Consider the following 14,670-nt stretch of genomic DNA (forward strand, 5'->3'; position numbering starts at 1 on the left):
CAGTTACTACACCAAGTCAACCATGAAACTAATTAAATGCATTTAAAATGTACCATATTTAGGTAGTCCCTTGAAGTTTTCCTTCATTTTGCGCTACTGAGGCAGAAACCATCTCTGCTCTTTCGATGTATCATCAGATGTAGTGAGAGATCAGTATAACAACAACAACAATAATAATAAGCATTAAATTAAGCATAATGGCCTTACATATGTGGTATAAAATGACAGAGTAAATCAGATATCATACCAATCAATTATCGTGGCTTGAGGAAAAACCTGCACCACAAAGAAATTTGACAGAAAGGAAACACAGAATCTAGCAGCGCATATACGTTTAATGCATAACCAATATCCGTTTTTAAATATTCAAATACATGTACTAAGGAAACTCCGATGTCGGATTGGTCATCGTCTGTATTACCGCACCCCTCTCTCTCTTTTTTTTTGTATTGCACAGCACGTTTTTTTTTTCTTTTTTTTTGTCAAACTCTGGCAACCCTACCAACTGCATAACTAGGGAAGAGCCGCCGACAGTATGAGATTTTAACAGGTGAACAATATTAGCGACACTGTTTTCGTACGGTTTAAATATGCGTCATTTTGTTGAAATCTGTTTTTAAACTGAGCTTCGGGATTATCCTTTGTAAAGGACTGTAGAGAGAAGCAGCTTCATTTACATTTTCTTTCTCGTACTGAAGAACGTCGGAGTTGTCTAGGCACCCGCGCATCTTTCCGGAGACGCTGTTTGGCTTGTTGCTGGAGCTTATTTTGTAAAACTGATCTTGCATCGTAAAACAAATTCAATTTAATACACCTGTTTTTTTGTGGTCTTTAGGACGGATATTGTGAGATGATTTCGCATTAAAAACGAGTGGATCATGCCTAGGGGACTCGAGGGATAAAATGAAAACGTAAGATTCATCTAAGCGATATCAGTGGGAATACTGCTTTATCATACAGTAGGCTGACAATTCTGATGTTTTTTTTTTTCTGAAAAGGAATCCGTCGCTTTAGGTAAGGTAATTTTCTTTTTTGTCATTTTCAATGAAAACTGCCAAAAACTATGTCAATCGATTATATATATATATATATATATATATATATATATATATATATATATATATATATATATATATATATATGGCGTGACATCCGACTGTTTACGACATATGGGCTCTATGGCTCCATACCAATATACATACAGATGTATTGCTGTATATGTATATATGTTGCATATATGTGTGCCACAAATTTAACCGTACGTAGCTCACAGTTTATAGTTATTAAAAGACGTTATTCTCACTAGTGATATTACTACGAGTAATACTTGAAGTATTATCATTGCTGGCGTTACGCTGTTATTGACGGAATATTTTATACATTCTAAACAGAAACGTGCAGTTTTTTTTCCCACTTAGATTATTTGCACATTATGAAATAATTGAAACTGCAATTGTAAGTGACTGAAATATGGGAGATTTGATGATGATTTATTTTTCCCCTCCAAAGGTTAATAAATGCTATACGTACTGGGATCTTTCTAAAAAGCAAAATGCTGCTACTTGTTATCCTGGTTTTTTTCATGCCGAGTTCGTTTTGTAACTCGGATTCTGACCGCTCAGCGGAGACCTGCAGCGCGTGCTCCTGCATGTCCATCGAGAACGTCCTTTATGTGAACTGTGAGAACATTGGTATGTACAGACCCACCCAGCTGAAGCCACCTCCATCCAGCCTCTATCATCTTAATTTTCAGAATAATCTATTGGTTATCCTGTACCCCAATTCTTTCCTCAATTTTACACATGCGGTGTCGCTCCATTTGGGAAATAACGAACTGCAAAGCATCGAGGGAGGGGCCTTTCTCGGACTTGGTGCATTAAAACAGTTGCACTTAAACAACAATGAATTAAAGGAGCTTCGTGCTGACACTTTCTTAGGTATTGAGAACTTGGAATACATCCAAGCTGACTACAATTTAATCAAGCTAATTGAGCGAGGGGCCTTCAATAAACTGCATAAGCTAAAGGTGGTCATCCTGAACGACAATCTTATTCAAAGCCTTCCTGATAATATTTTTCGCTTTGCATCACTTACACATTTGGATATAAGGGGGAACAGGATACAGACCTTACCTTACATTGGACTTTTGGAACACATTGGAAGAATTGTAGAATTGCAGCTGGATGACAACCCGTGGAATTGCACCTGTGATCTGTTACCTCTGAAAGCCTGGCTGGAGAACATGCCCTATAATATCTATATTGGGGAAGCTATATGCGAAGATCCCAGTGACCTGTATGGGAGACTCCTGAAAGAAACTACCAAACAAGAACTATGTCCACTGGGAACAGGCAGCGACTTCGAAGTCCAGATGCCTCCTTCTCAGCCAGTAAATGGGCAAATGAACGTCGAACCAACGATGATACCGCCCCTCTTTACCAAGGCACCCAAAGCAACGCACCCTTCCAAAATATCAGGCTTTTTCATTGGAAATACCTTCCCTGGCACTCAGAATCTCAGTCAAATTTTGACATTTCAAACTCGAATTCCACCAGTGTCACCCTGCCCCCCTCCCTGTACCTGTAAAGCTCACCCCTCTGACTTTGGCATTAGTGTCAGCTGTCAGGAAAGGAATATAGAAAATCTAGCCGATCTGACACCCATGCCCCCTAATGCGAGGAAATTGCACCTTAGTGGTAATTACCTTAGAGTTATAACTCCCACTGATTTTCAAGGGGTTGAAGGATTGGATTTATTACATTTGGGTAGCAATCAAATAGTTACAGTTCAGAAAGGAGTGTTTGCTAATCTGACCGGTCTCCGTAGACTCTATTTAAATGGGAATCAGCTAGACTATCTCTATCCCGAAATGTTCTTTGGATTGTCTAATCTTCAGTATTTGTACCTGGAATACAATTCTATTAAAGAAATTTTCGCGGGGACGTTTGACCCTATGCCAAACCTACAGCTGCTCTATTTGAACAATAACGTGCTGAGAAGTCTGCCAGCTTATATATTTGCTAGGGTTCCTCTGACCAGGCTGAATCTAAAGAATAATCATTTCCGCTATCTTCCCGTGAGTGGTGTTCTAGACCAGCTCGCATCTATCACTCAGATTGACTTGGAAGGCAATCCCTGGGATTGTACTTGTGATTTAGTAGCTTTGAAATTGTGGTTGGAGAAGCTGAAGGAGGGTGTAGCAGCTAAAGACGTAAAGTGTGTGTCCCCTGTGCAGTTCTCTAACATAGAACTCCGGGTGTTAAAAAACGAAATTATATGCCCCAGACTTATTGGGAAGCCGCCCATGATTATGATTGACCCTGTTCTTACCTCCACCCCCCCTGTAGGCAGGGCGTCTCCTGGCGGGCCGGTCCCCTTTTCCATCATGATCCTGAGTATTCTAGTGGTACTGATACTCACAGTCTTTCTTGCATTTTGCCTTTTCCTCTTCGTGCTGAAATGCGCAAAGAAACCCGCAAGAGGACACGAAGGGTTTGGGAACCAGGAATGTGGCTCCATACAACTGCAGCTTAGAAAGCAAGACCACAAATCCAATAAGAAGGACCACCTTGCTGGAGAAACCTTTATTCCCCAAACCTATGAAAACATAGGTACGAGTCATACTTGTGGACTAAGGGACTCTGATTTGACATATGCCGACTCTCAAAGACTGTTTTACAGAAATCCTGCTGATGATGATATGGATATATTGGATCCCAGACAGACAGCACTAAGCACCATTGATGATATGGACAAATACCTGCCAGGAACAGAATCCAATATCTTCTTTCAGGACTTTTTGAATAACAGCTTAGGGATGAGTGGCTTTGAGGTCAGATATCCTGAGAAGCCACAAGATAAAAAAAAATCTCTAATTGGGGGCTCCCACAGTAAGTTGATAGCTGACCAGCGGAAAAGTGACTTCTTCGAACTTAAATCAAAACTACACGGTACGCCTGACTACCTTCAAGTGCTGGAGGAGCACACTGCTCTTAGTAGAATGTAGGCCCGCACATTTTTTTTTTCCCCATGACAAAAGTGCCTTGTGAAAAATAAAATTTACATTTATTCTCAAAACATACGTCACTATCATAATTATTCAAGAGAACACATGCCATGGCCACAAAATTTGGACTTATTAAACTTCGATGTCGCTGTATAATAAATGCAGCTTTTTCTAAACTAGCTGATGGCACTGTAAAATGAACGTCATGCATCTTGTTCTTTGAGATTTAAGCTTTCACACAACCTGCTTAAAAAAACAAAAAAAAAAAACAAATCGCTGCTACTGAACTTGGAATTTCTTTTCAAAACGGATTATTGTTGTAATGGCTGTACCTCACGTTCGCCCAGAAAAAAAAAATCTTTTTACACCTGAATATTCGGCATCTGCTGTACAGTTGGTAATAGCTTGTCATTGCTGGAGTTTGTGCAAATTCTCTATTCGCAGAAACTGAAACACTTGTATAAACTGAATACCAGTAGATCTGTTTGTTTTAATTTGAATAATCATTTATATATTTATGTGAAGAATCATGTTAGTTTTGCTGTAATTAACATGGTTTCTCTTTAAATATTTGAACATTATACAATCTACAAGGCTCTAACGGCCAGAATGATGTTGCTTGCCATGTAAGCTTACTTGGATTTATTTTGTAATTCAACAGTATTTGTATATGTGAAATAGTTTGTAAAAATTCACACTCGGAACAAGAAAACACTGGTCGAAAAATGGAGAAAAAATTGGCCGAAATTGCCATTGTCAGTCCATTGTACATTCAACTTCATATTTTTCTATAGAGGTTATTCATAGACTCGGTAATATAAAGGTAAATATTATTGTATATTCAGAATCTTTGTTATAACTGTTAAAAAAATTAATTGCTCTACTAACCAGACTTGAAAATTTCTGTTGTGGTTCTTGATTTTTCTCTTAAAATGGCTCCACATTAGAAGAATGTTATATATCATTTGTATTCATAATTTAATTCATCTTATATATAATTCACCTTTAATTCTGTTGTACAAGTTAAGAATGATGTATATCATACCTTTAACAAGTTGGTTATAATTTCATTTTTTTTGGATTTCACATTAATTAATACACAATGAATTGATTTTGCATTAAATGATGGATTAAATGACTGTTTCAATGGAAACTTGTGGCACTGTGTATATGAAGGTCATCTTCATTTGGAAAGAAGTGAGAATTATAAAATAAACGATTAGATTAAGAAACATGACACTCTAAAGTTCAAAAGGATATGATATCCCATGTGCAATATGAAGCATACATTTTTGTTCAGTCCTTTTTATATATTATCCTCTTCACAATTTTTTGATAGTGTTTAGCGAAAGCAGAGCATTGTAAAATTAGTCGAAGTGATTTTTCAGGTTAAATACCAATGAATAGACGAATGTATAATATACTTAAATCAGCTGTTTTGCTTTTTTTTCATTATTTCTAAAATTTCTGTTGTTTTCTTGATTAAATTTGCTTTTTTAAGATAAACTAAAAAAATTATAATATTCATATCTAATGTTAATTGAAACAAAAATAAAACATAGAAATTGACATATTTCTTTGAGTTGTTATTTATCCAATAATTTACCCTTCAGGTATTACTTGAATATTGCTGTATACTCAGAGATTACTTATGAAATATAAAACAATGCTTTCTGGAATGTATCTCATTAAAATAAGGAATAAGGAATTTTTCCAAAAAGCCATAAAATGTTATTTTTTCCACAAAATTAAGAAACACTTTTTACAGATATATAATTTTGCATGGTTGTTACTCAAATATGGTCTATGATCACAAATCCAGTCTTTTGTATTGAAAATATGAAAGTCTCAGAATTTATAACATAAATAAAATAGCCAATAAGCAAACTTGTTTCTGCGTAACAGAAAGGTCCACTTTTAATTATACAGAAGCCATTGACACTTAAATGCTTATGGTTTGAGATCAGGGGTTCAGCACAATTTCATTAGTAAAAGATTAAACATTGTGTGGTTAGTGCATGTTCAGGAAATTCCTAATTGAAACTGTAAATGAGCAAAATGTATGAAATCATTTGCTGTGTTCGGCACACATGCATATATATACATGTAAAAAATACACACATGCATACCTACAAAATGGGAAGATTTCTTTTTTTCCTTGCTATTCGCTCTAAGGATGTACGTTTCTTCACAACTAGCTCGTGATAACTGATTTAGTATGTTGTCATTTAACCGGTTGCCAAAATCAAAACCAAATATGTCTTCGCAATTGCCCCATCTTTTTAACAGCTCTAGATTTTTTTCCTTTAGTGATTAATCTGTTTTACAACATTCCTAATGTAAACCTCTACCATAAGCTTGTTAATCTCCTAACATTAGCTTGCTAAAGGCTACATGTTTACTGTGGTTTTTAGTGTTTATACTAATAACAACTGTTGCCATTAGTTAATTGTGTTCATAACAGCCAACCCCTGCTCTTAAATGAATGCCTCTTACTCTAAGAAATGTTTATTATAAGGTGGTCAAGTTTGATTCATTTTACTAATTTTATGTTTATTTTACTCTATATTGATGTTATAAGTGTATTTAGTTTATGTCAGTTCATAAGTGATGTCATTAACCCCCCCCCCCCCCCCATTTATTTTTTTGTTAGTTTACTCATCTATTTGGTTGTTTGTTATTTGTGTGTCATTTGTTTTTGTATTGAATAAATTGCATTCAGAAACATTCATGTTTACTACAGTAATTCAGTTGGGTACGTCTTGTACTATAGTAATTTTATCACAAGCTTAACTTGTTGTAGTCGTGAAGGTAGGCCAGAATTCCAGAGTGGTGAATACTGGCTTGGGTTATCATCAAAGCGTATCATTAAATCTATTTGTGAAGGCAATTTGAGAAAATTTGCAGCACAAAAACAGGGGGTTTTACATTTTCAGGACAAATTAAAAGTTGAGTTTGAGAAATGTGCAAAACAAAATTTAAAGTCACTTATTTGTAAACCAGTATAAATGACAATATACAAGTCACTGCTGACAAAAATATGGGGATAAAAACATTCAATGTTTTTGTGCTTTAGCACTGCATTTTCCTCTCCAGTGAAAGCATCAAATTTGGGCAGTTTTATCGATTATTGGTTGACTGTGTACCTAGTAGATGGTCCTGGGTTGGGGGGGTCATCTCTCACCCTCATGCTCTGTGTATGGAGTCTGCATGGGGGGGTTATCAATTATAAAATCAGAATTAAGTCCACAACATGTCATTTACCAGTCTGTTCAAAGGCGTGATCGATTTACAGGATCACATCTATAGCTACTCTACTTCATCCTGTGCTGCATATTATTGCAATTATTCTCATTTGTCCAAATGTCCAAAAGCAACATATGAAATTTGAGAGATATGTTATTACTGGGAAGCCATTTGGGATTCCTTGTTGTTTTTATGTTTACTCACATTGGTCATCTGTACTAAGGCTGTTACACAAAACATTTTTATGAATTAGTTAAATGAATAAGAAAGCAGACATTGGCAGACATATGCATGAAAATACAGGTAACTATAAATGAATCTGGAATTGAAAGGAGATAGATTGAAATGGCTCATACCCAGCTGTCCAGGAATTAGCACAGCGGAATTACAGTGAGGGCCACACACTGGCTCAGTGGGTAACACTAATGTCTCACATGTCCAGGGTTGGGGGGTTTGAGTCCCACCTTCACTCTGTTTGTGTGTGTGTGTGTGTGAATTCCGGGGCTGACTCGTGTCGTCCGGGTTTTCACCGGGTACTTTGGTCTTTGTCCCACTACCCAAAGACGTGCAGTTAGGCTAATTGGAGCCTTTGTACATGTGCTCTGCAATGTGCTGGCATGCGATCCGTGGCGTACCCCAGCCTTGTGCCCAGTGCTGCCTGGGATGGGCTCCAGGTGACCTGGACCAGGATAAGTGCTCGGAAGGTGGATAAATTACCATGTGGGTTTGTTTTCCTACCTTAGGCAAATGAAATAAAATGACATATTCTCAATCTATTTACAGAAGAAAGTAGGGAACATAGTGACTGAAGACAAGAGTAACATGGAAACAAATACATTTCAAACTGGTTTAATATTAAACATGGCTTTTATTGTAATAAATTCAGCTCCGTTAATTGAATTGCAATACAGGCACAAAGAGCTTGAATTTACTGATGTCCAGATGTATTTTCCCAAATGCCATCACATACTCTTAACAATTATGTTTTAGGAAAAACAAATTATGTACACGTTAAAATTCGATCATATATTAATCACAAGTGGTTTATTGGGGAGAACTGTGGCCTCGCACCTTATTGTTTGATTCCTACATTGGTTGTGTGTGTCTGTGGATTTATGTTTATGGGGGACTAATAATTTCAACAACCTGTTATTTTGACATCGTGGGGACCATTTTTTAGGTCGATTTTTGTATGCAATGAAAAAATGTCTCATATTTAGTTTGGTTAACTATGGTTAAGGTTAGGGCTGGGTAGGGGTTAAGGTCATCATGTTGGGATTAGAGTTTTCACATTAGAAATGAATGGAGAGTCCCCACAAAGATATAATTACAAACCTGTGTGTGTGGAGTTTAAGAATTTCCCCTGGGTACTTGCACATAGTCTATGATTGTGTGTGTGAGTGTGTTCCCTGTGACTGGCTGGGTTTCCCTTACCTAGAGTCCTGTGCTTTGTAGGATACTCACACACAGCAGACTCGCTGCGACGCATAACCAGTTATGGAAGTTGGACAGATGGATGGGTGGATTGATAGATGGATTTATGTCAAATATATTCTGCAGATTAATTTATTCACTCATTTATTCTTTGATACATTTATGCGGACATGAACAGAAGGAAATTATTTTTGATCTCTTACCCCAGGAGAGAGAAAAAAACAATCATTCCGTCACAATGTTAATGTAGGATTTCAAAGCGGCCAAAAGGTGACATAGAACTATGTTAAAGAATAAAAATGTGAAAGTTACATAATTAAAACCGAGATTGGACCAGATTTATTAAATTTTCATGACAGACCAGAGTAAAATGTGAATGAAATACGAACATATGAAGATGTTGATTTGAAATCCGCCTGAATTTAATTGCATCAGTCAAAACCAATTTTAATGACTGATTTCTTGGAAAACAAGAAAAATGTAAATATCTATGCCACAAACTTACCACTGAATACCTGATATAATTGAGCAACCAAATGGGACAAAGAGTCTAACAACAGTACTACGAAAAGAAAGAAAAAAAAACTACTAGTAGTATTTTTACTACTACGTAGTATTTTCATTGTTCTGAGATCAACACTACAGAGAAGAAAATACCAAGAACTCGAATTTAGAAAGAGCCCATTATCTAGGCTGTAGATTTGGGTGTGATGGTTGGGACTGTCTGCCAATATTGTGGAGTAACAGTAGGGGGGTGGGGGTCTGGCGCTGATTTGGTCCCAAACAATATTGTGGGAGTATAGTGAGTATTTAGGGGGGTGGGGGTTCGGGGCTGATTTGGCCCCTACCAAAACCGTGGGAGTACAGTGTGTGTTTATGGGGGTGGGGCTTCGGGGTTGATTTGGCCCCTACCAATATTGTGGGAGTATAGTGTGTGGTTAGGGGGTGGGGGTTTGGGGCGGAATTAGTTCCTACCAATATTGTGGGAGTATAGTGTGTGTTTAGGGGGTGGGGGTTCAGGGCTGATTTGGCCCCTACCAAGGTTTTAAACAAACCGATAACCTTGCACAGTATTAATCAACAGCTGTGAACCTGGTGTAATTAAGGCTTCCTATCTGTCCAGCCCAGGTAACATTATCCTCCACCATCGTGCATGATTCTCTGGGCTGTTTCTTCTTCAGGAAGTGCTGGAAATTTTGCAATCAAGGATAAGACAGACAAAGCCAACTGCAGGCAATTAAAACAAATGAAATGTTTCTACAACATTAAATCAATAAGGTGTTACAAAAGCTTCCACACAAATTCTGCACCTAATTTCTTTCACTGTTAATCTTACAAAAATGTGATGATTATTAGGTACAGCTGCAGATATGGGTAAGGAAAATATGGTGATTTTGTTGACAGAAACTTGCATGACAGAAAAATCCCATATATTGCTCATAATCATTTTGTTATATATGCCCTTTCTAACCTGGTATAAGGTAACTGCCATCTCAAATTTTAACGACATACTTTAATGATTTTCATAATTACAGTAATTAATGGCAGATTCTACTTTCTGCTCAATGACTAAAACTTCATATGCCTTCCATGGTACCACATGTAGCTGTTTAATTCCCCAAAGTTTGAAACTGTTAACATATTCTGCAAATGAAATCTGTATGTTCATCCTGTTTCAAGCACGCAGTAGCGCTTAATTTAAAAATTACCAGTAATATCAGCTCTCTAGGTATATTTTATGATGCTCATAAGTAAATACTTATGTTTTTATATTGAATTTGTCTGATTTTCTTCTGATCATTTCATGTAACATTGAAGTGGATTGCAGCATCTCTGTATTATTAATATGGTGAAACCCTACAGGCCCAGGTGCCTCTGATGTGAGTGATATTGGATTTCTTGCATAATCAGTGTTTCATTAATCATGAATGGCGTTTCCCCCAAGTCACTCTTCGGTTAAAATCAAAAGTAATGTTGCTGTGTTTCATACAATGGATGGTAACTTGATAAAAACACACGTGGGTATTAAGTATTACTTTAGCTTTCATTTTTTAGACGGCATAGCTCGTCTATTTTTCCATTGCATTGAGAAGGTTTTGAATAACTTGTAGAATTAAAAGACACAGATCACAGAAAAAGGGGCAGATAATGTGTTATGACTGTGAATACATGCTTCAGCACTTACACGTCTTGTATAACTTTACTATACTGCACTATACTGTAATATACTATGGATTTCTTCTTTCCCCTTAAATAAAATAGAAAATGTTGGAGTTTTTCACCTATGTTTTCGTTATAGTATAAATATAAATTAATTAAATAATACAAATAAGTTTTTTTTAATCAAGTGGGAACAGTGGTTAAGTGCCTGTAAAATATATTCAGACTGGTAATTAGTTGAATCACGACAGAGAACTGAATGACTCATTTCATTATCCTTCACAGCTAATTTTTTCAGTTTACAGCTATTTTTTTTTAACTGTTGGTCAGTAGAAAAAACCTTGGTGTGCAGTAATATGGCGAAGCTCATATTGTTTTTATATTAATTTAATTTAAATTTATTTTACATTATGCAAATAAAATATATGTGGACAGCGCTTTGAGATCATGGAGTAAATGAATGCTGACGAAAGGCATACTTATTAATCAGGAACAGAATGTGTAGAAACAAAATCAGCATTATCAGTATTATCAAATTCTAAATACATTTTTTTTGCCATTATCTTTTTACCCATCTGTAATATTTCCAAATAAGCGTCTAAATGCGTAGGTTCTGTTTTACTGTTACATGTTTTTCGATGCTATATAACACCACAGATATGTATTTTTAAGTGGGAAGCAAGGTATCATGATGTATACTACAAAACACATACTTCTGGATGCTGCTGCATCCTTGGTCACCAGCTCTCTTTATAAATACTTTGAATATACTAGACCTGCCATATCGCTTTTGTGAAACAAGTAACAGTTTGCGTCGCTGACATGTTAAAACGGTAACACAAGGGTTGCTATTTACATTGAATTTGATTTATTTGCATACGTCCTTAGAAAATGAGAGGAAAAATGAATTGGATGCCCTTCTGACAATTTTACTCCAAGTTTGGTTTGATATTCGACTGCCGTAGGGCCAAGAGGCAAAGTGTCCAGCTTGATTCATTTGCCGAACACGCGAGGTGTCATCAGTTTATGAAACGTTTTGTACTTGTGACCAAACGGAGTGTAGTGCACACTGAGGTCTGTAGATTTAAACCACGTAAAAAAATGTTGCCACTTATGTGCAAAGAGAAAAACATGATTTGTATAAATCAGTTATTTTAGAGCAGGAAAACTGTCTGCTTGCTTCCATCGTAAGTTGCGTCTTTTTTTTTTGCGACTCTCTCCTCTTCACCTCCTATGCTTTTTAGTCTTGTTCGCACAGAATGCATATCAATAGTTTGATTATTACCAACAAGAACGTAACCTATTTGCACTTTTCCTCTTTATCTTTCATCAGTATTCAGCTAATGCACTTTACGAAGCATAGAATAACATCTTTAATGGTTGTGCATATTTGAGGTCATTTGGAGTGAACTTGTGCTGGTCTGGAATGGGTAGATATAATGGGACTATTGTATTTAATTTGGAAATATTCACATTCTGGACCAGTTTTAATGAAAGGATTTGCTTCATAAATTGTGGATTGGGTGTTTGAAGAGTTTATTATACTGTTCAGTGCATACACTTAAATGTTGTGAAATAATAGTTGGGATGGGTCCTTTCATAGATTCCTTTTGTCTCTGTATTTAGAATTTTTATCATTATATTTGTCTTTGTCACACAGAAGAGAAATATTACTATTTATAAAATTAAGCCTCTTTCAACTAGAATATCATGGTGATTTTACCTAGAATCAGGTGTGTATTGCATACAAAGGCAGTATACTTTTTTACACTGTCACCTTCACACTTGTGCAAACTGTGGGGGGGTCATTCAGTTAGGAAGACACCTCTGAGCTGAATTTTGCACTGGCTCCCAGTCGTGTGATTCAGAATGCTAATTTGATTTTCATTACATTACATTAAAGGAAAAAATGCTCAGTACAAATGCTCAGTGAAAAATGTTCAAACAGTAACAATAATTTTAGTGTTAATGAGTGAAGATTATGTTTCCAGTCAAATACATTGCAATGACAGATAAAGCTGAAGGTGACGCAAATGTCCATATATTTACATTATTAGTAATAAATACGTTTTGTCAGTATATGACCCCGTAATCCTCAGTACATATCTTAGCTGTGTATTGTATTTTATTTTCATTGCATAGTAGAATTTTATATTTTATTTAATACGTGAATCTAAAATAGTAACAAAATTGCTAGTGACAGTGATGTTTCAGATTCACTGGAGAGTTCTGCACTCCAGCACTGCGTGTCAAAAAATACATTAAAAAATTAAATAAATAAATAATATAAAAAAATATTACCACAAAGCAAAATTTGCATGCTAGATAAAAAATTAAAGAAATGGAAATATGTTGTATGGATTTGCTTTGACACACAGGGGATCTCCTTTATGAATCATTACAGCGCAAAAATCCTTGTGTTGATGCTGTTTATAGGCTAAGAAAATTATTCTGAGTGAGAATTCTTGTTGACAACACATATTCTCCACCAGATAAAAGTGGAATCTCTGCATAAACGTATCTTTATTGACTTGCAGCTAAGCAAAACACTAAAATTCTTTTATAATTCATGCAAAGGTCAAAATATAAATAGCGATGCAGTTATTAGCCGTGTAGAATTGCGGTATCGAGTTCCAGCCACATTTATTCTGATCTATTCTGCCCCTAGCTTTATGAATAACGCTTTTTCAGTGTCACTACATTCACAGACATTAACACTGTAAAATTCGGAGTTCCCTAGGAATGTTAAACAGTCATTTGCTTAGAAATCCAATATTTTGTTTTCTCTCAAAATGCTGTACATCAAGACAAATGTTCACTGCTGAGATCCTAGATTTTTCATAATCATTTTTGCATCTATCTATCTATCTATCTATCTATCTATCTATCTATCTATCTATCTATCTATCTATCTATCTATCTATCTATCTATCTATCTATCTATCTATTCATCTGTCTGTCGGTCTGTTTGTCTTGGATCTTCATCTTTCCCTGCAGTATTTTTGAATATGTTTTAAAAAATATAATTTCCGTCACAAAAGCAGCATGCATCAGTCGTGGCAGTACTGCATATGTGAAGTGGTAGCTCTTGAAATAAAGGCTAAAGAGGAATTTAGACTTTGACAACTGAGAATCTGTGACTCCCTCTATTTATTAGGGTCATTCTGGATTCTGGATTGTAGAGAATGATGAGTTTACTCAGGTATTTAACTAAAGTTATAATTTGTCAGAGGTAACAATCTGAAGCTGATAAAATATAACTGTCAGTGAACAAAGAAAGCTGAAGCAGGTCAGAGAAAAAAGAACACCTAATTTCTATATAAAAATGACTCGCACACTAAAATATCCACTCTTAGGGAATGAGGGATCAGAACAGGAACTGCAAATTATACGAATGTATATATATATATATATATATATATATATACACACACACACACACACACACAGACATATTGTATATATACACACACACATATTATATATATATATATATATATATATATATATATACACACACACACACATATTAATATATATATATATATATATATATATATATATATATATATATATATACACAGAAATGAATGGAGAGTTCCGATAAAAATATGAATACAAATGTGTGTGTGTGTGTACAGTATCTGCATGAATGTGTGTCTGTGTGTGTCTGTTAATGTGTTTGTATTTGTGTGTGTATGTGTGTAAACTTTAACTTGTCAGTTTCCATTTTTATATCAACTACATATTCATGAACAACAACAATACATACAGACTCATCTATCACTGCGGTCTTGGGAAAGGATGCAATGATGAAAATAACG

At 35.7% G+C, this 14,670-nt stretch overlaps 1 protein-coding gene across 1 annotated transcript; it reads left to right on the plus strand.

The window, feature by feature from the left end:
• The first annotated feature begins 502 nt into the window (after positions 1-502).
• LOC125712637 (SLIT and NTRK-like protein 4) lies at positions 503-5,434 on the plus strand. Its single transcript, XM_048982901.1, has 2 exons — positions 503-1,014; positions 1,510-5,434. The coding sequence occupies exon 2, from the start codon at positions 1,553-1,555 to the stop codon at positions 4,004-4,006; it is 2,454 nt and encodes an 817-aa protein (XP_048838858.1). The 5' UTR covers positions 503-1,014; positions 1,510-1,552; the 3' UTR covers positions 4,007-5,434.
• The last annotated feature ends 9,236 nt before the right edge of the window (positions 5,435-14,670 follow it).

Source organism: Brienomyrus brachyistius, chromosome 18 (genome assembly GCF_023856365.1).
Source record: "Brienomyrus brachyistius isolate T26 chromosome 18, BBRACH_0.4, whole genome shotgun sequence".
NCBI lineage: Eukaryota > Metazoa > Chordata > Actinopteri > Osteoglossiformes > Mormyridae > Brienomyrus > Brienomyrus brachyistius.

Coding starts and splice junctions, on each gene's coding strand:
- LOC125712637 (XM_048982901.1), top strand. CDS start 1,553: ATGCTGCTACTTGTTATCCTGGTTTTTTTCATGCCGAGTTCGTTTTGT.